Source organism: Lycium barbarum, chromosome 4 (genome assembly GCF_019175385.1).
Source record: "Lycium barbarum isolate Lr01 chromosome 4, ASM1917538v2, whole genome shotgun sequence".
Lineage (NCBI taxonomy): Eukaryota > Viridiplantae > Streptophyta > Magnoliopsida > Solanales > Solanaceae > Lycium > Lycium barbarum.
The window spans coordinates 40,918,242-40,934,983 of record NC_083340.1 but is presented as its reverse complement, the minus strand read 5'-3'; the positions used below and the strand labels follow the sequence as shown (position 1 = coordinate 40,934,983).

The 16,742-nt window shown below is 40.8% G+C and overlaps 1 protein-coding gene across 1 annotated transcript; it reads left to right on the top strand.

The window, feature by feature from the left end:
* Positions 1-877: 877 nt before the first annotated feature.
* Positions 878-10,523, top strand: LOC132637433 (uncharacterized). Its single transcript, XM_060354522.1, has 8 exons — positions 878-1,084; positions 7,873-7,954; positions 8,188-8,249; positions 8,409-8,486; positions 8,559-8,861; positions 9,050-9,211; positions 9,275-9,433; positions 10,092-10,523. The coding sequence occupies exons 1-8, from the start codon at positions 878-880 to the stop codon at positions 10,521-10,523; spliced, it is 1,485 nt and encodes a 494-aa protein (XP_060210505.1).
* The last annotated feature ends 6,219 nt before the right edge of the window (positions 10,524-16,742 follow it).

Sequence of the window (16,742 nt, the reverse complement as noted above, 5' to 3'; positions counted from 1 at the left end):
TCCCATCAATAAAGGCTTCACACCAGTTAAACAAAAAACCAGGCAATTTAGGCCAGACTTAAGTATCCGAATCAAGGACGATATAAAGAAATAAATTGAGTCCGGAGTAGTGGAAGAACCTCGTACTCGACACGGTTGGCTAACATAGTGTCAGTACCAAAGAAAGACTGAAAGATCCGAATTTGTGTGGACTACTGTAATCTTAACAGAGCTTGTCCCAAGGATAATTGTTTACTCCCAAACATCCATATACTCATTGACAACTGCGCAAAGCACGAGCTACAATCATTCGTGGATTGCTTCACAGGATACCAATCTTGATTGCGAAAAGCAATCCACGAATTTAATTTAAAGCTAAACCTGGCCAAAAGCTCGTTTGGAGGGCGAGCTGAAAAACTGCTTAGGTTTATAGTCAGCTGACCCATTAAAGATCAAAGCTATCCTAGAGCTACCACCTCCGAAGACTAAAAAAGAGGTCACGAGTTTCCTGGGAAGACTGGATTACATTGGGCAGTTCATAGCCCAATCCACCGTATTTGTGGAACCAATACACAAATTGCTAAACAAAAACACACCAACAGAATGGACTGAAGAGTGTCAGAAAGCATTCGACACCATCAACAAATACCTTTCCAGCCCACCCATCAAGAAAGAGTGTCAGAATAGACTGAAAAGTGTCAGATAATGCCTTCGGATGCGTGTTAGGACAACACAATGAAACCGGCAAAAAGAAACGTGCAATCTACTATCTGAGCAAGAAGTTCACCGCCTGTGAGGCGAGACACACATGGTGGAGAAAACATATTGTGCTTTTACATGGGTGGCCAAAAATCTGAGACACTATTTTTCGTCATACACCACTCATCTCATTTCCAAGATGGATCCATTAAAGTACATTTTCCGCCAACCCATGCCTATAGGGAAACTGGCCAAATGGCAAATGCTACTGAGTGAGTTTGACATCACATACATAGCACAAAAGTCTATCAAGGGACAAGCATTGGCTGATTTATTGGCAGAAAGTCAAGTCGATGAGGATTCCGAACCACTCCGAATCTACTTCCCAGACGAGGCAGTATTAACGGTAAAAGAAGACATAGCCGAACCCTATTCGAGATGGAGATTATTTTTTGATGGTGCGGTTAATTATAAAGGTTCGAGAATCACAGCAGTCTTGGTATCAAAAATCGGACAACATTATCTGATGGCCGCGAAACTCAAATTTCGATACACCAACAACATAGCGGAATATGAGGCCTGCATCTTGGGCCTCCGAATGGCTTTGGATATAGACATACATAAGTTATTGGTGACAGGTGATTCAGATCTGCTAATTTGCCAAGTATAATGTGAATGGGCCACGTAGAATGCCTAGAGTTTGCCACATGTAAACCTCGCACAGAGGTTGTGCAAAATATTCAAGAAGATTGAATTCAAGCATACGTCAAGGGCTCAAAACGAGTTCGCTGATGCTCTTGCTACCATAGCATCCATGATACAACACCTTGAAAGCAATCACTTTAACTCACTAGAGATAAGTCTAAGAGAAGAACATGCCTACTGTTCCTATGTGGAGGCAGAACCCGATGGCAAGCCATCGTACATTGACATAAAGACATATCTGGAAAAGGAGAATGTCAAAAAAAATACTACAAGCAACCAGAAGAAAGCCATCTGAAGAATGGCCAATAGATTCTTCCTGAATAAGGAGATTCTTCACAAAAGAACATCGGATCTAGGATTGCTCCGACGCGTGGACGCCTACGAGGCCACTAAATTACTAGAAGAAGTACATGCGGGAACTTGTGGGCCTCACATGAATGGGTTCTTTCTGGCTAAAAAAAATCGTTCAAGCAGGTTATTATTAGATGGCAATGAAAACTGATTATTGCAAGTTTGTGAAAAGAAGTCATCAATGCAAATCCATGGAGATCTGATTAGAGTCCCACTGAGCGAACTCGAAGCTATGAGCTCACTTTTGCCATTTGTCTCCTGGGGTATGGACGTCATAGGATTGATCGAACCTGCCGCATCAAATTGGCATCGATTCATTTCAGTCGCCATAGAATACTTCACCAAGTGGGTAGAAGCTACATCACACATATCAGTAATGAAGAAAGTAGTTTTTGACTTCGTATAAAACAACATCATATGCCAGTTTGGCATACCCGATTCCATCATAACGGACAATGGAGCAAATCTGAATAGTCACGTTATGAAGGACGTCTGTGAACAATTCTAAATAACCCATCGAAATTCTACCACCTATCGACCACAAATGAATGGAGCCGTAGAGGCAGCCAACAATACTTTCCTTATGATGTTTTGTCTGTTGTAGCCCTCTTGGTCATAATTCTGAATAACCCGTCAAAATTCTACCACCTATCGCCATATCAATCTTGTACTCTTTGAGTCTTACCACGCACATTACCTTCAAGTCCTTCATATTTGAAATACTCAACCATACTACCTAACTATCAACCCTTCGACATAGCATACTACCACTGACATAGTCTTAACTCGGAATTAAGACTCTGGCTTTCCATTATAGAGACTTCCCTTTATTGACCAACCCTTACTTGTCCATTTAAGTATACCGTGGAAATACCCATTTTGGTAATACCCAAGTTACCTTCTTATCAATATCCAATCACAAGGTCCCGCTGGCACCTGCCAATCACTAAGTCGAATCGTCCACGGACTTCCTCAATAAGACTCATCATTTCCACACCCAACCTGAATAGGATAACATAACGCCACCATAACCCGTACATGATCATTTAAGTAGTCACACTGATACAAATCCTAGTATTATGTAACCTAATCCTTCAAAACCGATAGGAAGATGCCTTTTACCACGAATCTTTAGTTTCTAATTTCCATTCACGACCACGTTTTTATTCATCAACTAGAAATTACTCAAACCTACTAAGGGGTGGATCGAAATATCATAAATCTTAAAAAATAGCTAAACCAATCATCGAGATAGTAGAAAGCTCCGATTTAGAACGTCTGAAAGTTTCCTTGGCCTTACTCGAACCTTAAAGTTGAATGTTCCCCTAAGATGAACGCATCACATATACCATTCTCCACGATACCTTCCTACCAGTAGATACCTGACCAACCCTATTTATCCCCAATACTAATCACTGTGGATGAAAAATCTCAACCACCATTGAAGTGGTCCATAATCAGTAGGCGATCCTTGACTACTACACATAAATCCCTACCAACGACCTCATATAGCTCATACTGATATCCTTTCAAAAATCCCTTAACAGGCGAATTGTTCTTCCATCTTGGCCCATGAATTTACCAACTCCGCATGAATAACCAAAGCCCTCTAGTGAATTCTCCGCCCTTTGCCTAGACTATTTCTGCTGATCCTCAATTTAACCTCTGAAATGTACTTCGCGACTTGAATTATTTAACACTTACTACTAATCATAGAAATTGTTGATCCAAAGACACTATTACAAAATCCACATTTCTCTCTAAGTTAGGAACAACAATAGATAACTCCACGAGTAGTTAAATCCTCACATTCATCCATCGCTAGATTCATTCTTATTAACCACCACTGTTTCCTCCAGAAGCCTTCGACATAGCCCACATACCGACTAACCCATGATTCTTTAGCAATGTTTTCATAAACAAAAGTGTTCTCACATAATCAACCCGCTCAAAGCTCAAAATAATTCCTTCTTGTCACTTTATTCCTGAGATATCAATCGAACTGGCAAACACGACCCTTTACCGAAAGACAATACCCGACTATTCCCACAAGATTCAGTCACCTATAGTAACTTTTGCCCAGACGAGTATCCACCACTTGTGTTGTCTTATAACTGAGAAAGATCCACTCGAATTCCTTTCATTACATCCATGTTCCGTCAAGTAGCTGAAAACTCTCCACACGCATCCAAACCTAAGTCCTAAATCTTCATACCTTACAATAAAAGATCATCTTTCCTATTTATATGCTTTCCAAACTTCTATTCTTGGCCTCATCAACTATTTCTTTTATATAATCAACTAATTTATCCAAATTTTCCTTCGTCTTCAGAATATTTGTACATGTTCCATCTTGTTGCATCCTAAGAAACCTTTTTGTTATGATGAAATCCCTCGATCGTAGTCTTCAAGTCACAACACTTATAACATGGTTATTCAGCTAACCGTACCATTTAGGATCTATAATATCCTCCCATCACTTAATACACCACAACGCACTCCCTCGACTCCTCTTTTTTAGGGATATCGCCAAACCAGAGAATTTAATCCATAACCTCACTCTATCGAGTCTTCAAATAATAGATAAAATCTGAAGTTGGTCATGTGTCCCTATCACAGTTGCACATCTCGTACCATACCAGGAGACATCGCATCTAGCTGCTCGCATGCGAACTCCAGAACGTGTCCTCACCATTAGTGAGAGATTGGAACAATGAAATGTAATGACCCGTTAGGTCATTTTGGTTGCTTTCATATTTCTGCCTATTTTGCCCTTGTGAAACCGCCTTTTTGCTTGTTTTTGGTATTTGCTAAGTTCGGTAACCTTTAAGAGTTAGGTTGACTTTAGGAATCTTCGAGGATAATTTCATTTTTTGGGATTTTTGTCGGTTCCAATAGTTTTGAAATGTCTAATATAGGTTGTTTGAGTGTTTGGTTCAGTTTCCGAGGGTCTTGGAGGCATTTTGGTTATTTGGTTGGAAACTGGAATTTTACCTGTTCAGGGTTGACTTTATCAACAAGATGTTTTAGAATTTTTGAGTACGCGAATGATTTCGTAGTGCGTTTTTACATGTGTCTGCATATTTGGTTTGTGTCGGGAAGATTCTGAGAGTGTCGGGATTTCAGAGAACGAGAGCCAAAACTAGATTTTTTGGTTTCTGGTGTTATATGCAGGCGCGTGTGGGTTCTGCCCCTATGGGCACGCCACATTGAGCGGAGGCTCTTAGGAGTGAGACCCAGTGAAGTTGGGCACAGTACGCCCCTGCGAGAAATTCCCCACAGGACCGCTCACGCCCTAACAAACCTGGCCCCGCCGATGCGAGCCAACATATTTTGGTGGACTTCGCCGAGGTGAACTTAAGTTGGTAAGGGCGAGAATGACTAAACAGAATATGGGTTTTAGGGTGTTCACTCTTTAGTCTTTCCATTCACAACCCCTAAGTTTGAGCATGTTTTTGGAGGAGAAGTGAATGCATATCAAGAAGGATTCGTTGGATAAGTATTCTAATCCCATAGTTTGGTTATTCCACCGAGTAAGATCATAATCCATGCTTAGAATGTTAAATTTTAGGAGTAATAATGAAGGGTTTTGGAACCTAACTTATGAAATTGGGGTTTTAGAAAATTGAACATGAATTAGTGATTATTTATGGATGATTTTTGGAATATAAGGCATTTGAAGTATAGAGAAATGATTCTAGGCTCAGTTTACTGTTTTGCCCTTTTTGGCTCGGAATCTGAATTTTAGGGCTTATTTTGGGGGTTTTAGAATATGTAGCAATACGGGTGTTGTTAGACTCGTGTTCTAATGTATATTACAAATTTGACTAGATTTTGTGCGTTTGGAGTCCTTTCATGACAACAAGAGGACCTTGTGACTCGAGATTCGGCACTACCAAGCATGTTGAGGACTCGTACCTTTTCTTGAACGTGTGTTTTGGATTAAGATGAACCTAAAAAGGGTGAAATTGGGCGAATTAAGGGTATTCCAAATACTTGTGAGGGGACGAGCACTACTATCGAATACCGGTTATCATGTTTAGGTATTTGTGTTATTTCAATTTTATAGTTGGTCTGAATGCCATGTCTGGGAACTGGTTGATAGAATAGTATGATCCTAATGGATCTGTGATTGGGGTCTGATGCCCATACTTATGCCTCTTATAATATTTTCCTGACTTTTTTGTTATGTGCATATCGCTCATATATCCTCGTTGTAATGAAATAACTAAAAAGGTGAAGTCTTTATGATGTTGAGAATATTCTTTTAATAGTTTCCATGCTTACATTCTTCTTCATGAATTGGTGTATGCCATATTCATGCCTAACATGTATTCATGCATAGGATTCAAGGATACGATTGTGAGTCCGATAGGACCTTGTTTCGGACGACTGATGATATTGGTACTTGAGTCCGATTGGCAAAGAGACAGGTGACTGAGATATGATATGAAATGATGAGGCCGTGACCCTAGAAAACTACCAGAGCAGTGATATATGGGCCTCATGAGCCCCCCATTGGTAACGATGTCATTCATATTCAACCGTGTGTATATCGGGATGTGGAAACAAAGGCCTTGCATTGCATTTCATCGCATTTGTATCTTATTTATCCTTGCTCGGGTTTCTGTTGTGACTGTTGTGGTTTACTTTGCCTTATTTGTTGGTATATTGGTTGTGGTTTAGTTGTTATTGTGATCCTATTTTACTTGGACTAATGGCGCACAAGGGTGATTATAACATTCGTAGGCCAGCCCTCATCTCTATTCTTGAAAGGATCGGTCGACGATGTATGCTGAGTACCCATTGTTATTTGTACACACGCTACACTTGCTGCACCTTTTTGTGTGCAGACTCGATCCCTAGCACCAGTGGACGCCGTGACTACCAGGTTCCCCGTTAGAGTTTCGTTCGAGTGATTGGGAGAGCTTCTAGATCCGAGAATGGCATCAAATTCTAGTCATCTATCATTCCTGTGTTCTTTGATTCAGACAGTCTTTATTGTATTTTCAGACTATTTTTCATACTCTAGTGTCCTTGTAATCGTGTGACATCAGATTCTTGGGAAAGTTGTAATAATTATTTAAATACTATTTATCTAAGTTTCTTAAGACTTATGAAATGACATATATGCGTTATTTTTCGCACTTAGATTTTGTTTTAATAATGGCTGTGTTGGCTTACTAGTACGGAGGGACTAGTGCCATCACGACTAGGGGTGGGGACGGTACAGTATATACCGATTACAATACTGAAACTGAAATTTTTGATACCGCGGTTTCGGTATTATGGTATTTGGTACGGTCTTTGGTATTTGGTACGGTATTCGGTATTGATAAAGAAAATACTGAAATACCGAATACCATACCAAAGTATTCCATATAGTTACATATACAATTCATATATATATATATATATATATACACTAACAAATATATAATTAGTATTAGTACAAACTAATTGTTTAGATGTTGGAATCGCTTGTACTTTCTTTTGAATATTTTTACATGTGTAAGATGTTAGTATGATATAATTGATTGAAATGCTCTTTTTGTGTACCAAAGTATGTATATCTTGATTGAAATGCCCTTTTTGTGTAATTGATTAATGAAGGGTATTGCTTTTACTTTCTTTTGAATATTTTTATACGTATAAGGTGTTAGTATAATATAACTAAGACGTTTCTTGAATAGCCGAAGTCATAATTCCTTATTATATGTATATATGTAAGTCGTAGTCCAACAAACTATGGTTACTGAATTACCATACGGCAAAATACCGAAACCGAACTTAAAAATACCGAATCATACTGAATTAATTTGGTATGGTAATGGTATAGTATTTTTAAATTCCAAAAATCAAAATTACAGAACTGAAGTTTCAAATACCATACCATGCCCAGCCTTAATCATGACTTGTTATTTTGGGTCGTGATAAATTGGTATCAGATCCCTAGGTTGATCAATCTCATTGATACAAGGAAAATATCCATTAGAGTCCTGTGGATGAGTACAAAGAGCTTTGTACGTGTCCGCGAGAGGCTAAAGGATATCTAGGAAAACTCACATCTTTTGATTCCTTATCGCGAGTATTTGCTTCTAATATGTTCTAAGACTTATTTGTTTTGTCTTTTCACAGAAGGTAAGGACAGGGTCAACGGTTTTAGGTGGTCAGTGTCCAGCAATAGCACCCGTACATGCTCCGCAAGCTGCTAGGGAAGGTAAGGGATGAGGTAGAAGTTGAGGTCGGGCTAGAACCCATGTTGCTAGAGCGCCCGCAGTCGCTCATGATCCTGCCGTGAGGCCTCTCTCAAGCCAGAGGGCAGCGACCAAGTCAAGGGTAAGGTACCCGTAGAGGTACCCGATCAGGCTCCACCAGTTCCCGCCGTTGTAGAGTTTCCTCAGGATGCTATGGCTTTCCTTCTGAGTTACTTTGATTGGATGTCTCGGGCAGGCATGATTCTGACTGTTTCTAAGGGATCCCAAACTCGAGTTGGAGCACAGAGTGCCGAGCAGGTAGTCGCAGGTTTCAGGACTCCAGGAGCGCAGCCAGTCGCCGCTGTAGCTCCTTGAGCTATTTAGGCCCTAGGTTCATGTGTTGTTACTCCGAGTATAACTCTTCTGGGTATTGTTGCACGGCTAATGGTTCATTCTAATATGATTGTTGATGAGTAGAAGAGATGGGAGAAGTTTTACATGATAAAGTCGCAGACTTATGATGGACATCCGAATGCTGATGCTTATGAGTTCTTGGTTAGTTGCTACGAGAGATTTGACACTCTTAGACTAGTGGATTCGAATGGTATGGGGTTTATGGCTATGTAGATGATTGGCGCCAAGTTGGGGTGGAGGGCATTCTTAGAGACTAGGACTGTTGGATCGCCTCTGCTAACTTGGGAGGAGTTTTCGAGAGTTTTCTTAGAGAAGAAGGTTCCTTTCAGCTTGCGTGAGAAGAGGCGTGATAGGTTTGATCATCTTGAGCAGGGTTCTATGAGCGTGACTGAGAACGAGATGGAATTTAATGCCTTGTCTCGTCATGCTTTAACTATTCTACCTGATGAGGCAGAGAGGATCTGCAAGTTCATTCGAGGGTTATCGTATCATCTCAAGGTTGCTGCTATGTTTGCTGTCTATTCAGGCAAGAAATTTTAGAGGTATGGAGACCCTTAGGTGCTTGGATTTTCGGGATAGGTCTGTGAAGAGGCCTCGTTCTTTCAGAGGTTTTAAAAGTTCCTTGGAGGTTTTAAAATTTCCTTCTCTGGAGGTCGTGACCACCATAGTAGAGGCATTATCCTCAGTTCAATCGGCCAGTCCAGGTAGCTATTCAGCCTTCACCGGGTGGTACTTCCGGTTATAGTGGTGGATATAGTCCAAGACAGAGCTCTCAATCGTCATATCCTCGACCAGGTGGTCGTAGTGGTTATTCCCGTTCTTCTCCTCCGCCAGCAGCCCGTGGTGGATGTTATGAATGTGGTCAGGTTGAGTACTATACCATAGATTTCCCTAGAGCTCGATAGGGTGGTTCGCACCCCAGTTCTCAGGCATCTACTCTGAGGCCAGCTAGTCAGCCATGGAGAGGTGGTTCCCAGAGTGATAGAGGGAGTTCTTATTCGGGTAGAGATGGCACTCAGACCAACCGTGGAGGTGATCGTGGGGATTCACAGTCTGGTGTGGTGGAGCCCAGTGTTATGCACTTCCGGGTAGACCAGAGACAGAGGCCTCAGATGCTATGATTAAAGGTACTATTTCTGCTTGTCACCGGTCAACTATTGCCTTATTTGATCAGGGATCTACTTATTTATATATGTCTACTTACTTTGCATCGGGTCTAGATATGATGTGTGAGTCTCTTGATGTTCCTGTTTATATTTCTAAACCGATGGGAGAGTCCGTAGTGGTGGATCGGGTGTACCGATCCAGTGTAGTCACTATGATGGGTTATGAGATTCGGGTTGATTTGATGATTCTAGATATGACCGATTTTGATGTGATTTTGGGCATAAGTTGGTTATCCCGGTACCATGCTATCTTTGATTGTCATGCCAAGATGGTTACTTTATCCATGTCTTGGATTCTTAGGTTAGAGTGGAAGGGTACGGTTAGTCACGCACCTAAACAGATAGAAGCAAGGATTTGTTGAGTAAAGGGTTTATTTGTCCTCGTGTGTCCCCGTGGGGTGCACCGGTATTATTTGTAAAGAAGAAGCAAGGATCCATAAGGATGTGTATTGATTATAGGCAATTGAACAAGGTCACCATCAAGAACAAGTATCCCAATCCCGGGATTGATGACCTATTTAACCAGCTTCAGAGAGCGTCAGTCTTTTCCAAGATTTACTTGAGATTCGGATATCATCAGCTTAAGATTCGGAAAGAGGATATTCCCAAGACAGCGTTTCATACTCGTTATCATTATGAGTTTTTGGTCATGTCCTTTGGTTTGACTAATGCCCTTGCAACATTTATGGAGTTGATGAATGATGTCTTTCGACTGTATTTGGACTTCTTTGTGATTTTATTCATCAATGATATTTTGATCTACTCTAGGATTAGGGAGGAGCACGAGAGGCATTTGAGGATTGTTCTTGAGACGTCGAGGGAGAAGAGGCTTTATGCTAAGTTCTTCAAGTGTGATTTCAGGTTTAGTTTTGTGGTGTTTTGGGGGCACATGGTGTCCAAGGATGGTATCATGGTTGATCCACGGAGGATTGAGGTTGTTCGTGATTGGAACATGCCTACTACAGTTTCGAACACTTGGAGCTTTTTTGGTTTGGCTAGTTACTATCCATGATTCGTTGAGGAATTTTCTGCTATAGCATCTCCCCTTAACAGATTGACCCAAAAGGCTGTTCCTTTTCATTGGTCGGATGAGTGTGAGGCGAGCTTCCGAAAGCTCAAAGCCTTATTGACTTCAGCTCCCATTATGACTCTTCCCGTGGAGGTAGAGGATTTTACCGTGTATTGTGATGCTTCGAGTTGGGCCTTGGTTGTGTTCTAATGCAGAAAGGGAAGGTTATAGCCTATGCTTCCAGACAATTAAAGGTGCACGAAAAGAACAGCCCCGTTCATGACTTGGGGTTAGCGGCGGCAGTGTTTGCTTTAAAGATTTGGAGGCACTATCTCTATGGTGTGCATTGTGAGGTTTCCACTGATCATAAGATTCTTCAGCATATATTCAATCAAAAGGATTTTAACATGAGGCAATGAAGATCGTTGGAGTTACTCAAAGGTTATCAAATGTCTATCATTTATCATCCGGGTAAAGCCAATGTGGTCGCGGATGCCTTGAGTTAGAAATCAGTAAGTATGGGTGGTCTTGCTTGTCTCCAGTTTTTGGAGAGATCTTTGGCTAGAGAGGTTCAGAGTTTGGCAAATACCTTGGTGAGGCTTGATATTTTAAACCTGGAAGGGTTCTTGCTTGTGTGGAGGTGTGTTCCTCTTTATTGAAGCAGATTCGAGCTCAGCAGTTTGATAATCCAAAGTTGTGCAAAATTCATGATAAAGTGTTGAAAGGGAAGGCTCGTGAGGCAAAGCTTGATGAATAAGGGATTTTGAGGATTAAAGGACGAGTGTGTGTGCCTCGGACTGGTGATTTGACTACTTTGATTATGAAGGAGGCCCACAGCTCGAAGCATTCTATTCTCCCTGGTGCTATAAAGATGTATCGAGATCTGAAGCAACATTATTAGTGGTGTATCATGAACAAAGATATTATTAAGTTTATGTCTAAGTGTTTGAGTTGTCAATAAGTTAAGTATGAGCATCAAAAGCCTGGTATGCTTTCTCAGAGGATGCCTATTCTAGAGTGAAAATGGGAAAGGATTGCTATGGACTTAGGGTAAGTTTTATTCCGTTTGGGAGACTGTGGATCGTTTGACTAAGTTAGCTCATTTCATTCCTGTTCAGACGACTTATACTTCTGAGAAGCTGGCTAAGATCTATATTCGTGAGATCCTTCATTGGCATGGAGTGCCCATTTCTATTATTTCTGATAGAGGGACTCAGTTCACCTCTTACTTCTGGAAATATTTGCAAAAGCAGTTGGGTACTCGGGTTGAGTTAAGCACAGCATTTCCTCCCCTAACTAATGGTCATTCTGAGCATACTATCTAGGTTTTGGAGGCTATGTTGAGAGCATGCGTGATTGATTTTGGTTGTCATTGGGACCAAGTCTTTTCTTCGGCTGAGTTTTCTTATAATAACAGTTATCATTCGAGTATTGGGATGGCTCCATTTAAGGCCTTGTACGGTAGGAGATGTCGATCTCTCATTAGATAGTTTGATTCCTTTAAGGTGAGGCCTAGGGATACGGACTTGCTTAGAGATTCGTTGGACAGAGTGAATATTATTCAGGCGAGGCTTCTCACCGCTCAGAGTTGACAATAGAATTACACAAACCGGAGAGTCTGTGATTTAGTGTTTACAGTGGGTGATCGGGTCTTGCTTAAGGTTTCACTCATGAAGGGGTGATGAGGTCTAGAAAGAAAGCGAAGTTGAGTCTTCGTTACATTGGTCCTTTGAGATTATTCAGAGAGTTGGAAGTGTTTTGTATGAGTTACCACTACCTCCTGGTTTGTCGAGTGTTCATCCGGTGTTCCATGTTTTTATGCTCAAGAAGTATATTTCGAATGGTTCTCATGTGATTAGATGGGAGTCAGTAATGCTTGATCAGAATATTTCCTATGAGGAGGCGCCGATTGCTTTCTTTGACAATCAAATTCGCAAGTTGAGATCCAAAGAAATTACTTCGATGAAGGTTCAGTAGAGAGGTCGTCTAGTGGAGGAGGCTACTTAGGAGACCGAGTTGGATATGAGGGCGAGGTACCCTCAACTTTTTGATGCCCCAGTTATGCCTTTTCTCTTTTCATGTCTTTGATGTTCGAGGACGAACATGTGTTTTACTGGTGGATAATGTAACGACCCGTTAGGTCATTTTGGTTGCTTTCGTATTTCTGCCTATTTTGCCCTAGTGAAACCACCCTTTCGCTTATTTTCGGTATTTGCTAAGTTGGGTAACCTTTAAGTGTTAGGTTGACTTTAGGCATCTTCGGGGGTAATTTCATCTTTTGGGATTTTCGTTAGTTCTATTTGTTTCGAAACGTCAAATATAGGTTGTTTCAGTGTTTGGTTCAGTTCACGAGGGTCTTGGGGGACATTTTCATCATTTGGTTGGAAAGTGGGATTTTGCCCGTTCGAGGTTGACTTTGTCAACGAGACCTCTTTTGGAAATTTTGAGTGCGCAGATGAGTTCGTAGCTCATTTTTACATGTGTCTGCATATTTGATTTGTGTCGAGGAGGTTCCGGGAGAGTCTCGGGATTACAGAGAACGAGAGCCAAAACCAGATTTTTCTGGTTTCTAGTGTTATGAGTAGGCACGTATGGGTTCCGCCCTGCGAACATGACCAAGTGAGCGGAGGCTCGCAGGTGTGAGAACAAGTGAAGTAGGGAACTGTATGCCCCTGCGAGGAATTCCCCACAGGAGCGCTCATGCCCAAACGAACCTGGCCCTTCACCGATATTTTGGTGGAATTTGCCGAGGCAAAGATTCGTCCGCCGGTGCGGGTGCGCCACGGAAGACTTAAGTTGGTAGGGGCGAGAATCACTGAACAGAATGTGGGTTTTAGGGTGTTCACTCTTTAGTCTTTCCATTCACAACCCCTAAGTTTGAGAGCAATTTTTGGAGGAGAAGTGAAGGCATATTAAGAAAGATTTGTTCAGTAAGTGTTCTAATCCTATAATTTGGTTATTCCACCTAGTAACATCATAATCCATACTTAGAATGTTGAATCATAGTCATAATGAAGGGTTTTGGAACCCAACTTATGAAATTGGGGTTTTAGAAAATTGAACATGAATTAGTGATTATTTATGGATTATTTTCGGAATATAAGGCATTTGAAGTATAGAGAAATGATTCTAGGCTCAGTTTACTGTTTCGCCCTTTTGGCTCGGATCCTAATTTTAGGGATTATTTTGGGGGTTTTGGAATATGTATCAATATGGGTGTTGTTAGACTCGTATTCTAATATATATTACGAATTTGACTAGATTTTGTGCATTTGGAGTCCTTTCGTGAGTGCAAGAGGACCTCGTGACTCGAGATTCGGCACTACCAGTCATGTTGAGACATTGTACCTTTTCTTGAATATGTGTGTTGGATCAAAATGAACCTAAAAAGGGGGAAATTTGGTGAATTAAGGGGGTTCCGATACTTGTGAAGTGACGAGCACTAGTATCGGATACCGGTTATCATGTTTGGGTATTTGTGCTATTTCAATTGCATAGTTGGTCTGAATGCCATGTCTGGGCACTAGCTGATAGAACAGTTTGATCCTATGGATCTGTGACTGGGGTCTGATGCCCGTACTTATGCCTTATATTATATTTTCTTGTCTTGTTTGTTATGTGCATATCACTCATATATCCTCGTTGTAATGAAATAACTAAAAAAGGTAAAGCCTTTATGATGTTGAAAATATGCTTTTGATGGTTTCCATGCTCACATTCTTATTCATGAGTTGAAGTATGCCATATTCATGCCTTACATGTATTCATGCATATGATTAAAGGATACGATTGTGAGTCCGATGGGACCTTGTTCCGGACAAGTGATGATATTGGTAATTGAGCCCAGTTGGCTAACAGACAGGTTCATATTCGACCGTGTGTATATTGGGAAGTGGAAACAAAGGCCTTGGATTGCATTTCATCGCATTTGCATCTTATTTATCCTTGTTCGGGTTGCTGTTGTGACTGTTGTGGTATACTTTGCCTTATTTGTTGGTGTATTGGTTGTGGTTTACTTGTTATTGTGATCCTATTTTGCTTGGACTAATAGCGCACAAGTGTGATTATAGCATTCGTAGGCCAGCCTTCGTCTTCGTTCTGGAAAGGGCCGGTCGACGATGCATGCTGAGTATTTGTTGTTATTTGTACTCATGTTACACTTGCTGCACCCTTTTGTGTGTAGACTCGATCCCTCACCAGTGGAAGCTGTGACTACCCGGTTCCCCGTTAGAGCTTTGTTCAAGTGATTGGGGCGAGCTTCCGGATCTGAGGATGGCCTCAGATTCTAGTCATCTATCATTCTGTTCTTCTTTGATTCAGACACTCTTTATTGTATTTTCAGACTATTTTTAATATTCTAGTGTCCTTGTTATCGTGTGACATCAGATTCTTGCGAAAGTTGTATTAATTATTTAAATACTATTTATCTAAGCTTCTTAAGGCTTATGAAATGACTTGTATGCTTTATTTTCTGCACTTAGATTTCGTTTTAATTATAGTTATGTTGGCTTACTAGTACGGTGGGACTAGTACCATCACGACTTGGGATTTTGGGTCATGAGATAAAGTTTAGACCTTAACCGAATGAAACACGCACAATGAGGAATGAAAGAATGGAAGTTTCCTAAATGTCCTATAGCCTCGTGAAGATAAGTGTGAAGCTCTTCGTACCCATCCGCGAGACTCTAATAGACAGTGTCCTTGGATCGGTGAGATCAATTAACCTAGCGCTCTGAGACCAATTTGTCACGACCCAAATTTCCTAGTCGTGATGGCACTAGCACTACCGTGCTAGTAAGCAAACACAAGCCATTAACATAACCTTATTAAATGGAAAACTAAAAGCGGAAATAAATCATACAAGTCAATTTTCAGGTCTTAAGCAATATCATATAAAATACTTTGAAGTTATTACACTTAACCCCCAAAATCTGATGTCACTCACTTACAAGGACTTCTAAAGAGTAAAATAGTCTGAAATACATAATCAAACTGTCTGAAATGAAGAAAGACAGAAAGTAAATGATAAGAAAGAGTCCGGAGCTATCCAGAACCATGTTGCTCACCCCGATCTCTCAGCAAAGGCTCTAACAAGAAACTTGGTAGTCACGTGCTCCACTAGCGCCGGGGACCGAGTTTGCACACAAAAAGGTGCAGCAAGTGTAGCGTGAGTACAATAATCAACGGGTACTCAGCAGCATCGTTGACTTACCTTTCCGAAACAGAGACGAGGGTTGGTTTACGTTACCACAACCACACTAATCTGCCATTAGTCCGAATCACAAGATAATCATACTTTAACAGGTAAGCTCACATAACAGATGGATTTCAAGATAAGATAAGTCAAATACCAATATTCACTACAACAATATAAAGCATGGATGAATGTGATGCAAATGCAATGCAAGGCCTTTATTCCACTTCTCGATATACACACATTCGAATATCAACGAATCATGACCTATGGGAGTTCATGAGGCCTATATATCACAGTTCCATAAAATCCTCAGATCACGGACAGCTCCGGTAGCACCCTCGGATCACGGTTTTCCACATATCATGTCTCAAGAACTTGTCCCTTAGCTGATCGGAACCATTTATCAACGGAACGCGCTAAAGCATCATTACTCGTTCAGAACTAGATCCCTTTGGACTCACAATCATATCCTCAAATAGTATGCATGAAATACATATAATGTATGAATATAGCATACATCAAATCAAGAGCATACACATATACATAGAATCCATTCTAAGGTTCTCATTATCATAAAGGCTTCACCTTTTGGCTTCTGTTCATTACAACGAGGATATATGAGTGATATGCATACAAACAAATAAGACAGACAATAATAATAAGAGGCATAAAGTACGGGCATTAGACCCCAATCACAGATCCAAAGGATCGTACTAATCTATCAGCTAGTGCCTAAAGCATGACACTCAGACCAGCTATACAATTGAAAATGCGCAAATATTCTTAACATGAAGACCGGTATCAGATACTGGTGCTCGTCACCTCACAAGTATCGGAACCCCTAACTCATAACCCTCTTATTAGATTCATTTTTAGCCAACCACACGTTCAAGAAAGAGTGCAAGATTGCAACTTGCCTGGAATTGTTGAATCACGAAGCCCGTTGTTATTCTGAATAGTCTCCAAATGATCAAAGTCTAGTCAAATAGGGGTTATACATCAGAATACGAACCCACCAATACCCA

Bases quoted from the DNA above. Each gene is read 5' to 3' on its own strand.
- LOC132637433 (XM_060354522.1), top strand. From the start codon at position 878: ATGGATCCATTAAAGTACATTTTCCGCCAACCCATGCCTATAGGGAAA. The intron at 8,487-8,558 runs GTTAGTTGCTAC...ATGGCTATGTAG, and splicing joins CTGATGCTTATGAGTTCTTG to ATGATTGGCGCCAAGTTGGG. The intron at 8,862-9,049 runs GTCTATTCAGGC...CGGCCAGTCCAG, and splicing joins AGGTTGCTGCTATGTTTGCT to GTAGCTATTCAGCCTTCACC.